Raw genomic sequence first — 20,801 nt, forward strand, 5'->3', positions numbered from 1 at the left:
TCATATGAAAATGCCTACAGTAATACTGCAGATTACGAAAGTTGTTTTATCACCACTAATTTGAGTTACATCTAGAACCAAGTAGTAGACTATAGTTCTAGTGTTTTGTTTTTTAAAAAGGTCATGCACTTTTTTCATAATGAGGAAGTACACAGCTCTTGATGGCATTCTATGTAGTTTCTAGCCTACAAATGTTCTCTTTTCAAATTGAAAGCATTCTTTTAGTAAGAGTATATTTAAATAATGTAAAAATGTATGTTTCCCTTTACATTGTTGGGCTGAAATGGTTGGTTATCTTGAGTAATTTTAAGATGCTAGTTTTGAACTGAGCCAAAAAATGAAAGCCATGAAGGACCAGCAGATTAAAGTCAGGAGTATCTTCTGTAAACACTAAGCAACAGAAATAGTAATTTCAGGAAGTTGCTGACTTTCTAAATAAAAATCCGACATTATACCTTTAATTAGCAGACAGTCATCTATAAAAAACTATTAGAATAAGATAAAAAAGTAGGTAACCACTTATGGTGGAAGGTAGATTCAGAGAGTTGTAGGCCAGTATATCACAGGCCATTAAACTGTACCCAGTTACCCCTGTAATGAGCCCAATAACGTGTGAACCAACGTTGAAACAAATAAAAGAAAGTGAACACAAAAGTATTAACTACCCCATAAAAGAAAAACATGCATCTCACTGATAAAATTCAACAACTTGTAACATGTTAAAAAGGACTGCTGATTATAATAGATAGCATTATACCTGCAGTCTTTTTCCATCTGAAGTTATCTGAGGAATTTGACCGTGGATTCTGTTTATGAAGTCTGAATAACCTTGGAGAAGAAGGCCATCCTACATTGGGAATCAAAAAGAGAAGCTACAATACCTTTTGTTAATTTACTCAATTAGACAAACAAATATTAGGATATAGACTCTGATGCTCTTTTAAAACTCTAGTCTGGCTGGGACAGCAGTACCAGGGAGATGACTGGCTCAGTCCATACCTTGGATGCAATGCAAGTGCAGGAATGGGGCATGCTGCATTTACAAACACTAACTAGTATAACTAACCCTGAAACACAAGGATATTGAGCTGTCACGAATGCATTTACATACATAATTGCTTTAACTCTAGGGCAATGAAAACTTCATTTTTAACAGTAAATGAAATTGCCACAGATAAGTTTTGTTCTCACAAGCAATACCACAATGTATAAACCTAAATATGAGTTTTTTCTTTACTTACAGCTTCATCAAGAACCAGGAATCTAACTTGAGATAAGTTAAGCTTTCCAGTTGACACCAAGTCATCCAACCTTCCAGGGGTTCCCACAACTATGTCCACCTATAAAATATAAAAGGTTTTTTAAGTACATTTAGCAAGTCAAAACTTAACACTAAATTTAGGAAATTCCATGCAGAGTCGGAGTGTTGCGATTAAGGTTGCACAACCCTTTCCATTAAAAGACCATGTTTTCAGTTGCTGTTAGCTTTATAACTTATAACTATATCTGGTTCACACTAAATATCTTTGGAACCACTGTAGCTGAAACTTTCAACTGTTTCAGACAACAAGGTTGATGAAAGGAAAAAAAATCTTCCAGTCACCTAATTGAGAAGCTCTAAGTCCTCCATGCATTGATGCAGAGACTTGATATATTGCAAGGGGGAGGGGGGAGAATCACCTTTGTGATCAGTGAAATTATTTTTGCCATTCCTTTAACAATATATCTAAAATTTGTCCAAGCCAAAAAAAAAAATCCCAATTAAAAAAACAAAACCCCTGCGGGGCCAGATGAGAGCTTTAGGGCAGAATGGTCTATAGCCAATAGGGCACAATCTCCTACAGAGCCTGAAATTGAACCCAAGAATGTTCAGTCTCTACACTATCAGCAAATACCTGTGAAACCCATTAATAAAATGGGTATTGCATCCGCCTCTAGGGGCTGATCCACATTAGAGGATAACAGCCTGCTTCTGCTACCAGTTCCTCCATTTGCTTAAGTGGAAAAGGTCTGCTGTGGCCTCTAAGGGTTTAAACACACTGTTTATAACCTACATGATAGAAATCCCCCCCCCCCTTTTTTTTAATTAATATAAAGGTTGCAAAGTCAAGTACCCAAATGGCAAGAAAAGCCAGCATTAAGGCTGCCTGTGCAACCTTATTTGGCCCCCTAGTATGTATGCATTATATGATACCAGTTTAATTACATGATCACACACTATTTTTTTCAACAGGACCCTAGCCTTGTTTAGTGAGCAGGATGGATGGTGTTCAGGGGATGAATCACAGTGGAGTAATGAATGAGCCTATTATTTCTAGGCACAAAGCCAAATGTACTCCAATGCATTTTATAGATACATATGGGATGTGTTTCCCATATCAAGAACTGCAGTCACTTCTGGGGTCAAACAGTAGCAGATTAGCACAGACACACTAAACAAAAGCTTAAGACTGAAAAATGAATAAGACTGCAGAGAATATTTAGGTAAACTAAATGTCAGACATTGTATCTATTAGAATGCACCAGAAAGAGGATTCTAATTTGTAAATCTCTTGAGTTTGAAGAGGTGAAAGGACAGTTTTCACTAAATCTATAAAGCAGGCAGAACATAGTAAAGGTTAGAATTTCTTTAAGACACTAATAACGACCTCGTGCTATAGGACCTTTAATTACTGTATGTGCTTAGGACCTTGGTTTTTACAACTCCTCTGAAAGATTGTACCTTCAGCAACTCGATGTTTAACACCATGCTGGGGCTCAGGTTCTGATCCAATACAGACAGAAAACAGTCATTTCCTTCAGTGCCTGTATTTTCCTTAAACGTATCCCATACAAGAATAATACCGCTTAGCTTAGGAGACCTGACAGGATTATGGCTGGAGGTGATACGATTTTGTCTTAGTCTATGAATTACCTTACTCATAATTGCACCTGCTTTTCTTACAGAACATAAGGTTTGTATTTCCCCCCACCCACCAGGTTTAATTCTGCTAGTTTCCAGACATCCAATTAAGGCTCTACGTTTTGAGGCCTATGTGTCTCAATGCCCAAAGCAAAAAGCTATTTAGTGTTACAGTAAGCCAGCATTACCATGGCCTACATAGGTAAAAACAACAGCAGCATGACAGCAAAGCTTATGTAATGAAACCCTTCCTCACATCTCCTCCAAAACAGGGGAGACAGGGAGGAGGAGGAGACGACGACAAATTAGGATCCTTTTTTGGTGAAAAACCAATAGATGCAGTTTCCAAACTAATCTAGAGACAGAACACAATTCCTGAAAAGCAGTACACGTATTTAGATAATCGGGTACACAGCTACAACTATGAATTGTGTTAGGTTTTTGGAGAATTTTTTTTTCTTTTCTTCTTGTTCTTCTCCCCCAGAACTGAATGACTAAAGTTAACAGCCTTAATACAAATTAAAAACTATTTGCCTTACCTGGCTTAATTTGATCAATTTCTCTGTCTGAGGGAAACAAAACACTAGAATACTACAGTAGTTGGGCAACATACCACTCATTTCATTTTATCAGACTTACAGAAGCTATATGGAGTGCAACGTTGTCAGGGAATTTGGGCTGTGGAACACCACAACTATAAAATTTAAGTTAGTGATAAGAACACAACTTACACCATTTTCCAGAATGGAAAGTTGATCTCTTGCAGCAACACCACCAATAATTAGGAGTTCCCTAAAACAGAATTGTAGAAAAAAAAAACTTAGTTTTTGAAACTTTTATATTTGTACATTATAGACATATCTTATTCTCCAGACTGTGGCCCTTTGTGTATCCAACAGAGTAACTAATCAGCTGGCTTGGTATTCTGTACACCATTATCTATATGTACCTCACGCTAGAGAACTGTGTTTAAGGAGATTACCCAGAGCTCTTCTTCACCTCTGTGTGAGCTTGAAAGCTTGTCTCTTTCACCAACAGAAGTTGGTCCAATAGAAGATATTACCTTACCTACCTTGAAACTCCAATATCCTGGGACCAAAGACAGCTATAACACTGCATATTTTTAAAGAGACTGATAAAAATACTAACTTGTTTTAAACTAAGCATCAAGAAAAAAAAATAATAGCACTGGATAAAATTGTGACCTACAATACATATGCACATATTTAAGACCAGAATGTGATTGAAATTCACACTTCTGGAATTAAACAAACAGTAGCAAAATGTAAAAAAAGGAATGTGAAATTACAAGAGTGACAAATGCATTAAACATCCCTATCCTTTCAAAAGATATGTATAAGATTAAACGTACACTATATAATTTATGACATGTTAAATTATGTTCTCAGAAATTATGAATGCAGCGAGCTATACATACACTAATCAAATCTTCTAGCTCTACAATTCAGTGCTCTCTTTTTAAATGTAGTCTTGAGTTTGCTAATGTTTCTTCATTTGATCAAAATATTTTTTAGGTAAAAAAACTACTTCAACAAAAAACCACACCACCTCCATAATGAGCATCCACATATAAACCACGTGACTTGTGCCCTGATTACACTAGAGCAAAAGAAACAGGTCTATTGTACTAGTTCATTTGTAATGGGGCTATAATAACCTGCAAAAGCAAAACAAGGAGAGCTAATAATTGATGTTAAGAAGGCTGAGGTATTTAATGCCTATTTTGCTTTAGTCTTCACTAAGTAGTAGTATGGTGGCCAGCTACTCTATGTAATTAATATTAACAAGGGGGAAGGAACGCATGTAAAAATAAGGAAAGAACAGGTCAAAAGAACATTTAGGTAAATTATATCTATATTTAAAGAGGCAGAACCTGATGAAATTCACCCAAGGATAGTTAAGGAACTAGCTGAAACAGAGGACTAGAAAAGGGCAAACACAGATAGGTGCTATAAGAAGAGGAACAAAGAGGATCCAAGGAATTATAGACCAGTCAGCCTAACTTTAATACCTGGAAACATACTGAACAAATTAAACATTTTGTAAGCACCTAGACGATAACAGGTTATGAGGAATAGTCAGCATGGATTTATTGGAAATAAAATCATGCCAAACCAACCTAATTTCCTTCTCTATGGTTACTGGCCTAGTGAATTGGAGGAGGGGGGAAGGGGGGGGGGAAGGAAGGGGAAGAGAGAAGAACACTAAAATCATGATATATCTACTAGTCAGGCTTCTGATATAGTCCCACATGACATTCTCACAAGCAAGTGAAGGAAACGTGGTCTATCAGAAGTTACTATAAAGTGGGTGCACAACTGGATGAAACACCATACTCAAAAAAAAGAGTAGTTATCAATGGTTTGCTATCAAACCGGGAGGGCATATCTAATGGGGTTTCACAGGGATCAGTCTATCCAATCTTTTCATTAATGTTTGGATAATGGAGTGGAGAGTCTGCTTAGAAAATATGCTTATGACGTCATTAAGCTGGGAGGGGTTGCAAGCACTCTGCAGGACAGGATTAGAATTCAGAATAACCTTGACAAACTGGGGAATTGGTCTGAATTCAACAAGTTCAAACTACTACACTTGATGGGGTATGTATGTGGAAATTAAATGCACAACTACTGCCTGGGGAGTAACTGGGTTGGTGGTGGTACTTTTGGAAAGGATCTGGGGGCTAGAGTGAACAAAAAACTGAATGAGTCCACAATGTGATGCAACTGTGAAAAAGTCTCTTATTCTGGGTTGTATTCATAGGAGTGTCATATGTAAGACATGGGAAGTAGTTATCCTCCTCTACTTGGCACTAGTGAGGCCTCAGCTGAAGCACTGTCTCCAATTTGGGGTGCCACCCTTTCGGAATGATGGGGACAAACTGAAGGGAGTCCAGAGGAGATCAACAAAAAGTTGTCAGGGGCCACTGAAATTAGGAAAAGAAATAAATGGGCTTAATCTGGGAGATTTAGGCTAGGTACTAGGAAAAGTTTCTAAGTTATACGGGTAATTAAGTATCGGAGTAGGTTACCTAAAAGGTTGTGGAATATCCATAATTGAGGTTTTTAAAAAACAGGCTGAACACAAACACACACACACACACACACACACACACCCTCAGCGATGGTCTCTAGGTATACTTGATCCTGCCTCAGTGCAGGGAAGTTGCACTTGACCGCAAGGTCCTTTCTAGACCTACACTTCTATGATACTGTGATTACTTGTTTTCTTCCATTTTTCAAACTTAAGGGAGCATTAGACATACATTTGACAACCTAAGGCAAAACCCCAAACACACACCACATCAGGTAGAGATGGCCTAAACAAATATCCACTGTTTGATGATCTAGCCTTGACGCTGCAACTATCCCCCTAATTTCCTCTCTACAATTTGCCCCAGTCTCCATCTGCTTCATCTTGGGGGCACATGAATCTTAAGGCTGACCCTGAAATCATACAACCTATTTGGATAGGTTTTGACATCATCCATACGGACCAAAAGTAACTGGAATGTTACCTGGATTGCAGATAACATTTGAAGAGATGTTACCTTAATTTAGGATTATCAACGTATTTCTTGAATTGTTTTACGTTGTTCAAAGTTTGTTCTGCTAACTCTCTGGATGGTTCCACAATTAATGCTTTTGGAGCATTAGGAAGGTTCTTTGTTTGAGCCACTTGTGCATTTCCTAGAGAAGAAAACATTTGTAGTTGAGAGAGTTAAATTTCACATCTTTAAATTCATTGTTAGAAATAATTTTCCAGACTTGACAGTTCAAAAACAAAAAACAAAACAAAAAAACACACCCTTGAGAATGCACCTTTTAAAGGAGTTATTTACTACATTTACAAAAAAAAAAAAAATCATTGCTATGGCCAACTTTACTCATTTGCAGCTAGTAGAAATCTTCACCTCCAGATGTATATTTTGTACTAAAAGTGTAATTCCCCACTCAAAAACAAATCAGAGCAAGACAAATGTTCATATTACCCATACAGCATGAACCATTCACTGGTCATCCTTTAATGAAAAACTGCTAATCCTTGAAGTGGGTGTCTTTTTATAACTAAGTTGAATTTCCATAAATTGGAGTTGGATATGCATAGACTAAATAGCTAAAAAATGCCAACTTCACATGAAGTATTAGACTATATAGAGTTAAGACTTAGGGTGAGATTTGCAAAAGTGCTCCATGTTAACCTAATTCTGCTCCAACTGAAGTCAATGGTCAAGCATCAAGTGTCTTTAATAGGCACAATTAGGCCAATTCAAAGCCTTTCTGAAAAATCCCACTTAGTCTCCAGACTATCCTTCCCCCCAAAAACATACCTGCGTGCTGCGATTTCAGAACATTTCCATCAGGAGCTTTGCAAAGAGCAATAAATCCATCCTTTGGTGGAAACTTAAAGTCTTCTTCACCAAAATTGAATTTCAATTCAGCATTCTGAAGTAAGTAAGTAAATAAGTAATAAATAAATAAATAGTTTCACAAAACATTTCAGACATTGTGATAAAATTATATTATATATAATCACTTCCATAAAATATTTGTGGGAATCAGCCATAAGTCCATAGTAACATAGTAAAGCTTTTTAATCTTTTTAAAAAAGCACACCTCACAAAAGTGAGTTGTAAACAAAGCTGAACATAAACCGTCTGATGGAGAGTTTGGATTCGTTTGTCTATTTCCTGCTCTTGTGGGGTGTTTAAGATATCGGTTTTCTTCTGAATCGAAGTCTCCAATTTTAATATGACGTAAGCCCCTTGTGAACTTCAATATTTTAACCATGCCTGACTCATTGAGTAGTACTGCCTTTTAAACTGCATAAATTGATTGCATCATATCTAAGTCTTTGACTGCCCTGAAAAGTTTCACTGAAGGGACTTCATACATTAGACATACATCATAATAATTGACAGCATTTATAACTTAATAATCAGTGGAGAATGCTACACTAATGCACTGTTGTAACATTAGGGTTGAGAATTTAAAAGAAAGAGTTAAGGTTCTTAGCAAATTTTCCCACCTACATTATACGCTAGCATTTTTGGCTATTCTTTTAACTGTTAAGTTACTCAATGATTATAGAGTGGGTGGACAAGACAGTAGTGCTGAGAGAATTAAATGTTTACTTTAATATTGCAAAATGCAAACTTACACTAATCTGTTTACCAAATCTGAGAAAAGTTAAAACCCTAACCCTTCCACACAGTACTCCATTTCTGTGAGAGGACAACTTCATCAGCAGATTGCTGATAGAAAAGATGCAAGGAGCAGAGTGGCCAATGAGGTGGAGATAGTAACCAAGGCAAGAATGCATAAGATTTTATATAAAAAGAATAGTTACTGAGTATGATCAATACTGGATATTTAAAACTGGATTGGAACAATTCTCACGTGATTATATATTATATTTGTGACGGATTCATAACTTACCTTCAGAACACAGGCTGCAAAGAGTGCTTGGCTCTTTATATGTGGTGGGATTTCAAATGCAATGCCAAGGTCTTTCCCTGAGAACATAATACATTTAAAAACAATTAGGGTGAAAAGTTAGACTGTCAAAAGAAGAAGAAGAAAAAAAAATCAGAACTTACCATTTTTGGAGAACTTTATTTGCCCCTTGTCTATATCCAGATAGCACCCAACTGTATCATGCATAGTGAATTCCTACAATGGAAGACAGATTGAAAACAGAACAAACTGATTTAGAGTAGTTTTTCTTTTTTTTTAATAAAATGTAAAGTGTTCAGATTGTTAATCTTCAGAGTTTATCTGACCCAAACTGCTTCACAAGCAGATACTGTTTTGAATTTGATTTAACACCCACAACTCTTCTCTGAACAGCACACTTTCCCTCAAAATATAAGTGTGTTAGAATAAACAAAATTGGCATCTTAACATACTTAATGTTACAAGAAAGTCTGATTTCACATAATTAGTTTGTTCATAAAACCAAAAATATACTTTTGGAATAGATTCAAGTGTGAGTGGAAGTGCACTAAATATGGATTTATTAGACACGCAATCTCAGTTTATGACAAATCATGCAAGCCTACTTCCATGTCAATTTATACAGGTACAAACAAGAGATTGCACTGAACATCTTTCAAAAATATTTAATGTAGCACCTCTTCAATAACCCTTGGGTTATTATAAAGTACTTCAATTTTAGTAATCAGAAAGTTTTTTTTTTTTTTAACAGCTGCAAAAGCTGCAATGCATAAGCTTTGGACAGTTCACCAATAATATTAAAGATAATTATTAAAATTAGGTTTCTGCTGAGTTACTCAGATTCATATACATTGTGTCAGAGGAATTCAGATAACTTCAGAAGCTTGCATGCCTAACTACAATTTCAAAAAGGCTAGAACAGAAACCGGAAAAAGCAGTTTTAATGGGAAACAAAAATCCAATTCTCAACTGAACAGCTAAGATGTAAAAGGTTTAGGTCTGACTGATTTCATTGTATTGATATAGTGTAACCAAAAACAAACATAGTGTGCAGTAAGTGAAGCAATAAGGTAATGTGAAACAAACTCCTTAATTACTGCTCAATGCAATACAGGGTCCTCATTGTGGTGGTGGTGAATACCCATAAGGAGATCAGTTGCATACAGGACAATGACGACAATGGAAAGAAAAGCCCCAGAAATAAGTCCAGGAGGTGAGACTATTTCTTCACTTTATACGTAGCTGTAAGTTTTAAGATGTGGGCCTGTTGGGTCAGTATGCTTGTGTAAATAATATAGCACAAATCTGGAATTTTTATGTTTAATTCAATGCCTGGCCTTTAAAGCAGCAATCTATATTATACATATGGTACAGTATGTGGCTAACACAAATATTTTAATTTCTAAAATGGATGTTATTTACTAGAAATAACATTTCTAGCCACTTAATGATTGAAACTTACCTCACCATAACTGTCAAACTGTTTGTTATGTGACTTCTTTCCAGTTCCACCATAGCCAAAGCCAAATTTGTCAGTGCCTAAACTCAAGTTAAACAATATCATTGTTACTGTTCAAGTTGCAGGTCACAGATCCTTTTTTGCTACCATCTCAAACCATGTCAGACTCAACTGTTTGGATTTCCATCGTGCAAGGGAACAACACTTGCTTTTAAATAATTTTCACTGCCTTGGTGCACCCTCGAACACCATCTCTAAGATGGCATGCTGACTTTTTTCAGTCTCTACTCATCTATATTTTAATCAACTATGAAAATAGAAACAGAAAGCGAGAGTGTATCCCCTCTGCAGGCAGATCTCTTCCTGGCTGCTTAGCAGTGTTTGAATGAAAAGAGCTCCACATCCATGGGTTTGCTCTCCCTCCAATGCAATCCCCACAGATGTCCCCTCTACTTGTTCTCTGGAAGACTGGAGCAGGAGATTATATGCTCTCTATGGCACTGACCCCTGTAGACCAGCTGAACTTCAGAATTTATTTTATGAAGAAAAAACTCACCCAAATCCAATGAAGCCTGCATAGTGGCCCACCCAGTTCTGCACAAGCCCTGGTCATGACAGGATACTTCATAATAATATTTTCCTTAAAAAAGTTAAAAAAAAAAAAAAAAAAAAAGAGGACATATACAACATTTAAATTTCAGTTTCATCAAAGCAGTTAGCTTGGTTACGTCAAGAGGAAGACTGAAGGATTTTCTGGTAAGATAATTAGTAAAACAACTTGAATATGCAAAAGTACATTTCTTCTTAAGGTCTTCAATCTGTATAAGACTGTGAGCCAGTGTACATTAGCCCAGATCCACAGTGACTATTCTGAATGCAACCAACTTAAACTGAGAATAGTTGACAAGGTAGAAAGTCAAAGATACTCAAGTTTCAGAAACTCATTGTTTTCAGAATGCATACTTAAATCATTTTATAGCTACCTTTAGTCACTCCTTTAGTTGCTCTGCATCCATGCCATTCCTTTATCTCCCTGCTTTGGCAACACAGACCATCTGATCCAATTGCTGAACAAGACAAAACAATGAGAATGTAAACATTTTAGAGTAGCTTTCATAAATGCTTCTTTTCTACAGGCAAGACCATAAATTTGAAAAGCAATTGTGTCCCAACTTGAATCTAAGTTAGTCTTTATTCCTTCACAATGGGGGAAGTCACTACATTTTGACCAGCTTCCTATCCATCATTTGGAAGACAATCATAGTTCAATGATATTTTGTATTAACTGGCATTTAACCACCGCCTCTTCACAGTCATAGATATTAAGGTCAGAAGGGACCATTATGATCTAGTCTGACCTCCTGCATAATGCAGGCCACAGAATCTCACCCACCCATTCCTGCGAAAAACTTCTCATCTATGTCTGAGCTACTGAAGTCCTCAAATCATGGTTTAAAGACTTCAAGGTGCAGAGAATCCTCCAGCAAGTGACCTGTGCCCCATGCTACAGAGGACTGTGTCAGAGGAAGGCAAAAACCCTCCAGGGCCTCTTCCAATCTGCCCTGGAGGAAAATTCCTTCCCAACCCCAAATATGGCGATCAGCTGAACCCTGAGCATGTGGGCAAGATTCACCAGCCAGATACGCTGGAAAGAATTCTCTGTAGTAACTCAGATCCCACCCCATCTAACATCCCATCACAGGCCACTGGGCCTATTTACCATGAATAGTTAAAGATCAATTAATTGCCAAAATCATGTTATCCCATCATACCATCTCCTCTAGAAACTTATTGAGTTTAATCTTGAAGCCAGATAGGTCTTTTGCCCCCACTGCTTCCCTTGGAAGGCTATTCCAGAACTTTACTCCTCTGATGGTTAGAAACCTTCGTCTAATTTCAAGTCTAGACTTCCTGGTGGCCAGTTTATATCCATTTGTTCTTGTGTCCACATTGGTACTGAGCTTAAATAATTCCTCTCCCTCTCCAGTATTTATCTCTCTGATATATTTAGAGAGAGCAATCATATCTCCCCTCAACCTTCTTTTGGTTAGGCTGAACAAGTCAAGCTCCTCGAGTCTCCTTTCATAAGACAGGTTTTCCATTCCTTGGATCATCCTAGTAGCCCCTTTCTGTACCTGTTCCAGTTTGAATTCATCCTTCTTAAATATGGGAGACCAGAACTGCACACGGTATTCCAGATGAGGTCTCACTAGTACCATTATACAAGGCACTGGTGAGACCTCATCTGGAATACTGTGTGCAGTTCATGTTTCAGATGTGAAGAGATACAGCAAGTGTGCACACAACTCCAAGTATGTGGTACAAAAACTGTTAGTGGTTGGACGGTTTTAGTGTATCCTATATTACAATTGTGATGAATTTCTGTCTGGTTTCCTAACAACTCATATGATAGTACCATGTTAACAATCTGCAAGAATTCTCTCGTGACAGTGTTATTTATGGCTACACAGACAACACAATCCTTACCACAAAAGGACAACAGAATTATATATTCATGTCACAAAGGCATGAAAGTCAGCCCTACAACAAGCATAGCATGAAACTCATACTGAAACTCAGCTCCATTTCGACAGAGATCAAGTTGACATTTGACAACGTCAGTATGGAAGGCAAGTGTCAGACTGTGAAAAGTTTGTATCCTACTTTAATGCTGCTTTATAAAAATACACAGTGCTTAAAAATTGTTCAAACACTGCAGTTTCTTCACATTGCTAATCCACTATTAAAATGGACAGAAACCTGATTCAGCCTTTTACAAAGAACTCATGTGGAGAAATGCTATGGCCAGGAGTGTATCTGACCGTTGCTTTGACACTTCAATTTTCAACAAGAGTAATTTATAGATTGGTACAGCAGAATGCACTATTATGATCACCTAGCATAACACAGGCCAGAGAACTTCAGCAAGTAATTTCCACATTAAGCCCATAATAAGCCATAGTTCAAACAGAAGTTACCTCGGATCTTTTTCTAGGTATGTCTACTACACTTAAAATGCTACAGCTGTGCTGCAGCACAGATACTACCTATGCTGACAGGAGGGATTCTCTTGTCGGTGTAAGTCAGGGGTAGGCAACCTATGACACGTGTGCCAAAGGCGGCAAGCGAGCTGATTTTCAGTGGCACTCACACTGCCTGGGGCCTGGCCACTGGTCCAGGGGGCTCTGCATTTTAATTTTAAATAAAGCTTCTTAAACATTTTTAAAACCTTATTTACTTTACATACAATAGTTTAATTATAGACTTATAGAAAGAGACCTTCTAAAAATGTTAAAATGTATTACTGGCACGTGAAACCTTAAATTAGAGTGAATAAATGAAGACTCGGCACACCACTTCTGAAAGGTTGCTGACCCCTCATGTAAGTAATCCACCTCCCTGAGAGGTGGAAGTTTGGAAGAATTCTTCCCTCGACCTTGTGCTGTTTACACTTGGATTAGGTCAGTCTAACTATGTTGCTCAGGAGTGGGGATTTTTCGCACCCCTGAGCGACGCAGCTAAGCCAACTTAATTTTCTAGTGTTGACCAGGCCCTAGTCTTGACTAAAAGGATTCAAATGCTGGAGAATCCACCATATTCCTAGGCAAGTCATATCAATGGTTAATTACTCTTGCTGTTAAAATTTCTCACCTTATTTCTAGTTTGAATGTGTCTAGATTAATCTTCCAAGTACTGGAAGTCATTATGCTGTGCCTTTGGTTTTTTGCCATATTAAAGAGAGAAATATACTATCAGAAATCAAGCCCTTATTGACTCTTTACATCTCCTCTTAACCTTCTCTTGGATGAAACTAAAAAAAAAAAAAAAAAAAGTTTCTCACCATAGGCATGATTCCAAACCCTTAATAATTCTCATCTCTCTTTTCTGAACCCTTTCCAGCTTTTCCAGCATCATTTTTTGAAGTGTGAAAACCAGAACAGAACACAGTAGTCCAGTAATGATATCCCTAATGCCATATTCAGAAACGATATCAACTCCCTACTCTTACGTGACATTCACCAGCTTATAAGTAGTGAACATGATCCTTGGATGCATAACTCATCTGTTGGAATTGCCATATGGTGGATCTAATGTGGATAACCATTCTACTCACATTTCATAAGCACCCCCTGCCTGAAGGTCCTTCGTGCTAAACTCTGCCTCCTTGGTCTTGATAATGAACTCTTACTAAAAATTAGTTCTCAGCCATCACTTACATAAAATTGATATACTGAAGATATCTACATCATCCTGATTTCAGAGGAAGATTTAACATCTTCCCTCCTCGTGAAAAAAGTCACTCTCTCAAGGACAGGCAGCCTAAACTTTTTCTAGTCCTGGGGTATTACGAATAAAAATAAAAACCCTTTAAAAATAACATTGTATTGTTGGTCCACATTTCACAAACTATTGATCTTCATTTGTTTCCCCTTAATATACACCAATATTAACTTTCATTTTTTGTGGGTCTGAAAAGAAGCACTTCATATTAAATTGTAACTTTGAATGTTTCTCATGGACCATATCCAACCTGCTCCTTCTGTAAATCTGTTTGAGAATAAGGAGCCTATGATAAAAATAAAACAAAATAAAAAATAAAAACCAACCCACAAAATACTCAGAAACATGCCCCCACTCTACCCTGGAGCCCTTAAGTAGTCCACTGAAATCAGTAAGCTACTTACACTAGTGAAAGATGCAGGCCTAGGTCTTATTTTCAGTTACATTCAAAATCAGCTTATACCTCTATTTACAGACTGCATTTTACAATTTAATAAATATTGGTTACTCATTCTTACAGCATTGAGAAGACAACTTACCAAAAGCTGATCCTCTATCGTATGGGTTCATCTGCCATTTGTTGAGTACTATTAAAATAAATAAATAAATAGTCAATCAGTCCAGCTAGCATTAAGAACCTACAAGGTGTAAATATGTAAGTCAACTGTATTTTGGTACATGGTCTTACTGCATTTCAGTTCAGAGAATAAGTTCTTGAACTGTTAGGCCCAGATCTTACAAACCTCCTGGCTTTGTCATGGTTTTGGCAGTACAGAAAATATTCTAAAAACATAAGGAATTTTGAATGCTGTTGCTGTATACGCAGAGTATTCACTTTTCAGATATCTTGTATTGGTTAAAGTAACATTCCAGTTAGTTGTATTTTATTTATATTCTAGTGTACCTTGCGGAGACAGCTGTAACAAGTCAAGTTTCTGACTTTATTCTGCACACATATAAAGCTATTTGTGAAGATAGTTTGTACACAAACTATAAGAAAAATAAGATCCCTTTTTATTGGATGGCCAACTTAAACCTGCAAAAATACAAGTTTTAAAACAAAATTCTATGGCAGTTAGGTCTACAAGTCCTTTCCACACGTATTACAGTGGTTTGGTTCTTAGAGTAAGTTCTTTCAAGCAGTACCATTTTTTCCCCCCAATGCACTTGAACTGTACCTAGTTTGAAAACTGTTGCAACATGAACACATTGTGACAGTTCCAAAGTCATCCCTACAAATCTCTACATTTTGTATAACTTACTATACATAGACCTTGGTTAAATAAATGCCCAAATTCTATTTTTTTTTAAATAGCTGTACTTTAACTAAACAGGACTTAATAGAATGAAGTATATTCAGTTTCAACATTTCAAATGGCACAAGATTATATTGTACATATAAAACACATATTATACACAAGATTAGTTAAGTGAACAGACTTACCTGCCCCACCAGTTTTGATAGTAGTTTTCCCCTTTTTGCCTTCCTGCTGGTCCTTAAGGGTTTCATAAACAATCTGGATAACTGGGATGCTGAAAGCCTAAAAATACAAAGATCTTTTGACACTGAAGAAATACATCATATGTTAAGCAACAAAAAAACTATGCATAAAAGACAGATGTTATGATTTTCTAATTCTGGTGTTTAAAAATCAAAGCTGCCTAGTCTAGTTTTAAGCCATTTTATTTGTCAATAGAAATGTTTAATTTTAATTAAACAAACACTGCAACACACCAACACACCTTGCCCACCTGAATTGTATTAGTCTATATTAGGGTTGTCACCTTTCTAGTTGCACAAAACCAAACACCCTAGCCCCCCCATTCCCCAAGGCCCTCGCCCCACTCACTACATTCCCCCTCCCTCCGTGGCTTGCTCTCCAACCCCCTGCCACAGCCCAGGGAAAGTGAGTGAGTGCAGGAGGGGGTGAGGGCTCTAATTGAGGGTGAGGGCTCTCGGATGGGGCCAGAAATGAGAGTTTCAGGGTGTGGGAGGGGGCTCCAGGCTGGCGATGAGGGAGTGCGGGGGGGGTTGCAAGTTGAGGCTCTGGGGTGGGGCCAGGGATGAGGGGATCAGGGTGCGGGAGGGGGCTCGGCTTACCTCAGGCAGCTCCCGGTCAGCAGTGCAGTTGGGGGACTAAGGCAGGCTGCCTGCCTTTCTTGGCACCGTGCTAGGCGGGCCCGGGAAACAGCCAGCAGGTCCAGGTCCTAAGCAGGGGGGCAAGGAGGCTCCCCGTGCCAAGCCCCTGCCTAGGGGCCAGGCCTGCTGTCTGCTTCCAGGGCATAGCATGGTGCCAGCCAGGACAGGTTGAGACTAGCCTGCCTTAGTGCTGAAGCTCCACTGACTGGTCTTTTAATGGCCCGGTCGGCGGTGCTGACTGGAGCAGCCAAGGGTGCCTTTTTGACTGGGTGCTCCAGTTGAAAACTGGAAACCTGGTCACTTCTAGTTTATATACTCAAATTAAGCCTGTTTACTTACACCAGTCTTTCCACTCCCAGTTTCTGCAGCCTGTTGGTGGGGGGAGGGGGGAAGAAGAGAAGTTTCAGAAGCTACATTATATTGCTTCATAATACAAATTTACCAATTATTTAAAATTTATAATAACTTAAAATAAATAGTGAAATAAGTGAATATAAGTTTTTCTATAGTACACATCAGTATAGGTTAAGTGCTTTCCAGGTAAGTTAGATCTTGATAGTAAGATTTCCAGTAGACTTTCTGCTTTTTCTTGATTATAGGAGCTGCTGACTAGTTTTTTTTGTTTTTTAAACATAATATATATTTTTAACATACTGATCTGGTTATGATGGAAGTGCTCTCAAAAAGAAGGGTCTTTCAACACATAATAAAGAAGTACTCCATAAGAAGAGATTCCCTCTACTGCAAGTGTTCAATTGCTTCTCTCTTCACTGAAATGCAACCTGCTACGTACTATTTTTCTGCTCATTGGACATTCACCACTCAAGGTGTCTGTTTTTCAACATTGTTGTACTGCATGCATACAGTTTGTGAAGTGCTCTCGTGTCCTGTACAACGAAAGCCACTGCATTTGTGTAATGTAATATTACTAAAGGCACCCAGGAGGGACTGTGTAGATGGGCGGGATGAACAATACTACTTGTGAGAGTCTCCTTTAGTTATCCAGAAATAATAGTATCCTAAAGCACTCAAATTCTTTAAAGAGGTGTGAATTTAAGCAATAACTTCAAAGCTTGATTTTAATCAATTTAATGGTGGATGGAATGCTTAAATTACAAAAAAATTAAAAGCCCAAGAAAAAAAAAAATACCCCAAACAGTGGTGTATTAAAAGAGGACACATTTTAAGATAATTTATTTCTCTTTAGATTTCTAAAATACAAGAACAAATCCTATATTCTTTGTGCCCTTTTGGCGATACAAAATACAATATAAAGGATGACTCCATTATTATTGCTTTTGTTTCACCATTTCAGAGCAAGAGCTCTGAAAACATTAGTAAACTAATGATTCATTATGTCTGTAACATAAGACATGGGCAGCATTCTCCCCCATAAATGTAAACAAACGTGTTTGTCTTAGCTATTGGCTGAACAAGAAGTAGGACTGAGTGGACTTGTAGGCTCTGAAGTTTTACATTAAGGTTTTGTTTTTGAGTGCAGTTATATAAAAAAATTCTACATTTGTAAGTTACACTTTCACGATAAAGAGATTGCACTAACGTATTGGTAGGAGGTAAATTAAAAATACACTGTAAAAAGATGAAATTGCAAATATTTGTAATGAAATGTAAATAATCCATCTACTGTACATTTAATTTTAAAATTGTAAGGCCATGAATTTTATTTCTGTGTAAACTGAACAGTTTAACATACATACCATAAGCACATCACCACCTCCTAGAATCAACGGGATAGACTCAGCTTGAATATCTGTGGGAAGACTGTAAAACCCTCAGTGTGAAACACAAGAGCTGACAGAGTAAAATGTCAGTCCCCTTGCATATCAGTTTACAGGAAGATTGTAATTGCAAAAGGAGGTCAAATTAACCAATTTAGTCAGTGTCCTGAAGTATTCAAACCTGCAATGTATTAATTTTGTCCATACAAGTGGAAATGTATTCAAAGAAAACTGAACTAGAAGCTGGAAACAGGGAGAAGCCACAATTATGCAACCAACCATTCAACTTCATTGGCAGCAGAATGAGACAAGCTAGCAAATGACCTGCATAACATCTGAAACCCAAGTTTGAAAACCACTAACTTCAGTGATTAAGATATTCTAGTTATCTGCTTCAGTAAACTCACCATAAGTACAATGAAAGTAAGGAGGAAAAAAAGCTTTTTGCAGAGAAAAGGCATCATAACATTGGCTGCAATCAAGACCTTACTCCTGACTTCCCCAACCTGGCTAACATCAGCTCTGCAATTACATTTATCAGATTTTCCAATCATTCGTAATAAAAGGAATACAAGAGATGCAACTGAAGATGCGGATAAAAAGGAAAAGACATGTATCTTTGCTGTTAAGTGAATAGAGAGACTGGGTATTTCAGAAACTAAATTACACATCACTGAGACAAAATTTTGATGGAGATCTCCAGCTTATTAGGTATCTAAGCACTCATACTTACAGCCAGTCCATCTCCTCCACAGCTTGAGCTATCTCTGGCATAACACCCATCTCTATCAGAAAAACAAATGCATGCATTAGATATATCATAAGTCTGATGGCATTATTTTCAAGTGCCAACCCTTCATGCAGTTCCAAAAAAGTGTTTTTATATTTTTGTCACAGTACTGTCTCTTCTTTAGTACCAAAATGTTTTGCTTGAAATACGTTACTTTGTCCATTTCCTCTGTTGCGGTTGACAAGTGAAGATGGCGGGACTCGGAGTTCTTTACCCCCTATCTTTTTAGTGCCAAATTTTACCCTCGATGTGCAAGTGTGTCTCCACCTTGACATCAATGTGAACTGCATGTGCATAGCGGAGGGTAGAATTTTTCTATGCTCCAAAATCTCAACTCGGACCACGACAGAGATGCAAGTTATTTTCTAAAGAGCAAAGCTACCAATATTATATAGGAAATCAGGTTTTTAGATGTTAGACCTTTACTCCTCCTTTAGCAAGCACTAAAAGTGCCAAGATGGAAGAGGCTAGGAGTACTGCCACTGAAGGGCGCTCAGCCATAAAATAGGAAGCACGATATCACATCACTCTACAGTGGCTTTGTCCAATTAAATGTAAACTAACAGAGGTCCCATTTAAGTATTTTTACAGTAACACTCCCAAAATGAAAACATTTCTGCAACACAAACAGAAAGGTCTGTTTCCTATCACGTCCCAAACTCTCATTACTCCAGCATGAATGAAGACCGGAACACAGTTGCAATGAGTTTACCAATGCTGATAGGTCAGTGTGAAATAAAAGTTTTTGCCCACTTCCAATTCTGCTACAGAGGATTTTAAAAGAAAACTATCAGAAGACACACCAACTTCTGTGTCTGGTGGTTATGAGTTATGCACAGTGAACAGGGCACACTCATAAGTTGATGGATGGACTCCATTACTTTCCCTCATGCAGTTCAATAAGGTGAATGAGGTGCAAAGATCTAACCAAACTCATTGATTGCATACGTTGTCAAGCTGATTCTTCAGCTTCTGACCCACCTCTCTGCATGCAATTGCTCTGCACTTAATTCTCTTATATCTAAACATGAAATGTGCCCAAATTTTCGAAGGCTAAGAATCAGAGGAATAAACAGTTATCTGAAGGGAGGGGCCTGGCTAATTGGGCGTTCACAGTAGGCAAGCATTGACCCAACCATGACATGTAAGCAGCCAAAAAACCTCCCTCCCCTCAACACCAAGTTTTAAAACTATTCTAATCATTGTTGCATCTCAGCACCACTGTGACATATGAGTAAGCCACTTTCATATCTTAGTGCTATGTTTAAGTTGCTAGTGTCCTTTTAAACCAAGGTACTTCTATTTAAGAAAAAGTTAAATATTCTACATTTCTTTTTGAACAGTAAAAGGAATGACCTTAATTTCCTGAACAGTTAAATAAAACGCACTCAATTTGAAATTCTAACTATATTTTCATGTTGCCTGCTCATAAATGCAAAACTTGATGCCGGATTTAAAGAATTGTGAGGCAAACTACAATACTCAAGAAAGATGTGCAAACTCCTAGCAAGGAATGGCTATGCTTAGCTGTACCAAAGCACTATCATGATTGTATCTAGTTTAACTCTAATAATTGAAGACCACATAAACAATGTGACAGTCTCAAGTAATGAGGTTTCACAAAAGCAACAGTAGGTCCCTCCCTTCTCAAAAAAGAGATGATTTTACCAGCTAAACTCTCACCATAAAGTCATGAAATTTTGGCCTCCTCTTTGTATCATTATATCTAATTCCTGGATTAAAGTTATGAAAACTTCATGATATGGAGAAGAATCTCTGATTTATTCAATGGTGTCCAAAGATACAGTTAGCATTACAGGAGAGTCTGAAGGAGTCTACAGTAAATCTCTGCAGTGAGAGTATAACTAAAGTACCAAATATCAGAAGTCTTCTTGTGACTACGATTTTGTTTTCCTTGATAATTTTCATCTGTCAGCATAAACATATGTCAAGATTCCACACAATTATGTTATTTGAATGTATTAGAAGAGTACTCAGACCAGGGGTGGACAC

At 37.5% G+C, this 20,801-nt stretch overlaps 1 protein-coding gene across 3 annotated transcripts in view; it reads right to left on the bottom strand.

Annotated features, from left to right (window-relative positions):
- The window catches only part of DDX1 (DEAD-box helicase 1), a 32,271-nt gene that overhangs the window by 10,618 nt on the left and 852 nt on the right, over positions 1-20,801 (bottom strand). For 2 of the 3 annotated variants that reach the window (XM_073335978.1, XM_073335979.1), the window contains exons 2-16: positions 18,732-18,783; positions 17,978-18,041; positions 16,599-16,628; positions 15,564-15,660; positions 14,659-14,706; positions 10,822-10,905; positions 10,395-10,478; positions 9,842-9,918; positions 8,523-8,595; positions 8,362-8,438; positions 7,254-7,368; positions 6,474-6,612; positions 3,634-3,694; positions 1,242-1,340; positions 758-847 (exon numbers count right to left, since the gene is read on the bottom strand). In XM_073335978.1, coding sequence (XP_073192079.1) covers positions 758-847; positions 1,242-1,340; positions 3,634-3,694; positions 6,474-6,612; positions 7,254-7,368; positions 8,362-8,438; positions 8,523-8,595; positions 9,842-9,918; positions 10,395-10,478; positions 10,822-10,905; positions 14,659-14,706; positions 15,564-15,660; positions 16,599-16,628; positions 17,978-18,041; positions 18,732-18,783 — 1,190 coding nt within the window. Of the gene's footprint in view, positions 1-757; positions 848-1,241; positions 1,341-3,633; positions 3,695-6,473; positions 6,613-7,253; positions 7,369-8,361; positions 8,439-8,522; positions 8,596-9,841; positions 9,919-10,394; positions 10,479-10,821; positions 10,906-14,658; positions 14,707-15,563; positions 15,661-16,598; positions 16,629-17,977; positions 18,042-18,731; positions 18,784-20,801 lie in introns of those variants that run through there. The other variant, XM_073335980.1, reaches the window with a different exon arrangement.

Source organism: Lepidochelys kempii, chromosome 3 (assembly GCF_965140265.1).
Source record: "Lepidochelys kempii isolate rLepKem1 chromosome 3, rLepKem1.hap2, whole genome shotgun sequence".
NCBI lineage: Eukaryota > Metazoa > Chordata > Testudines > Cheloniidae > Lepidochelys > Lepidochelys kempii.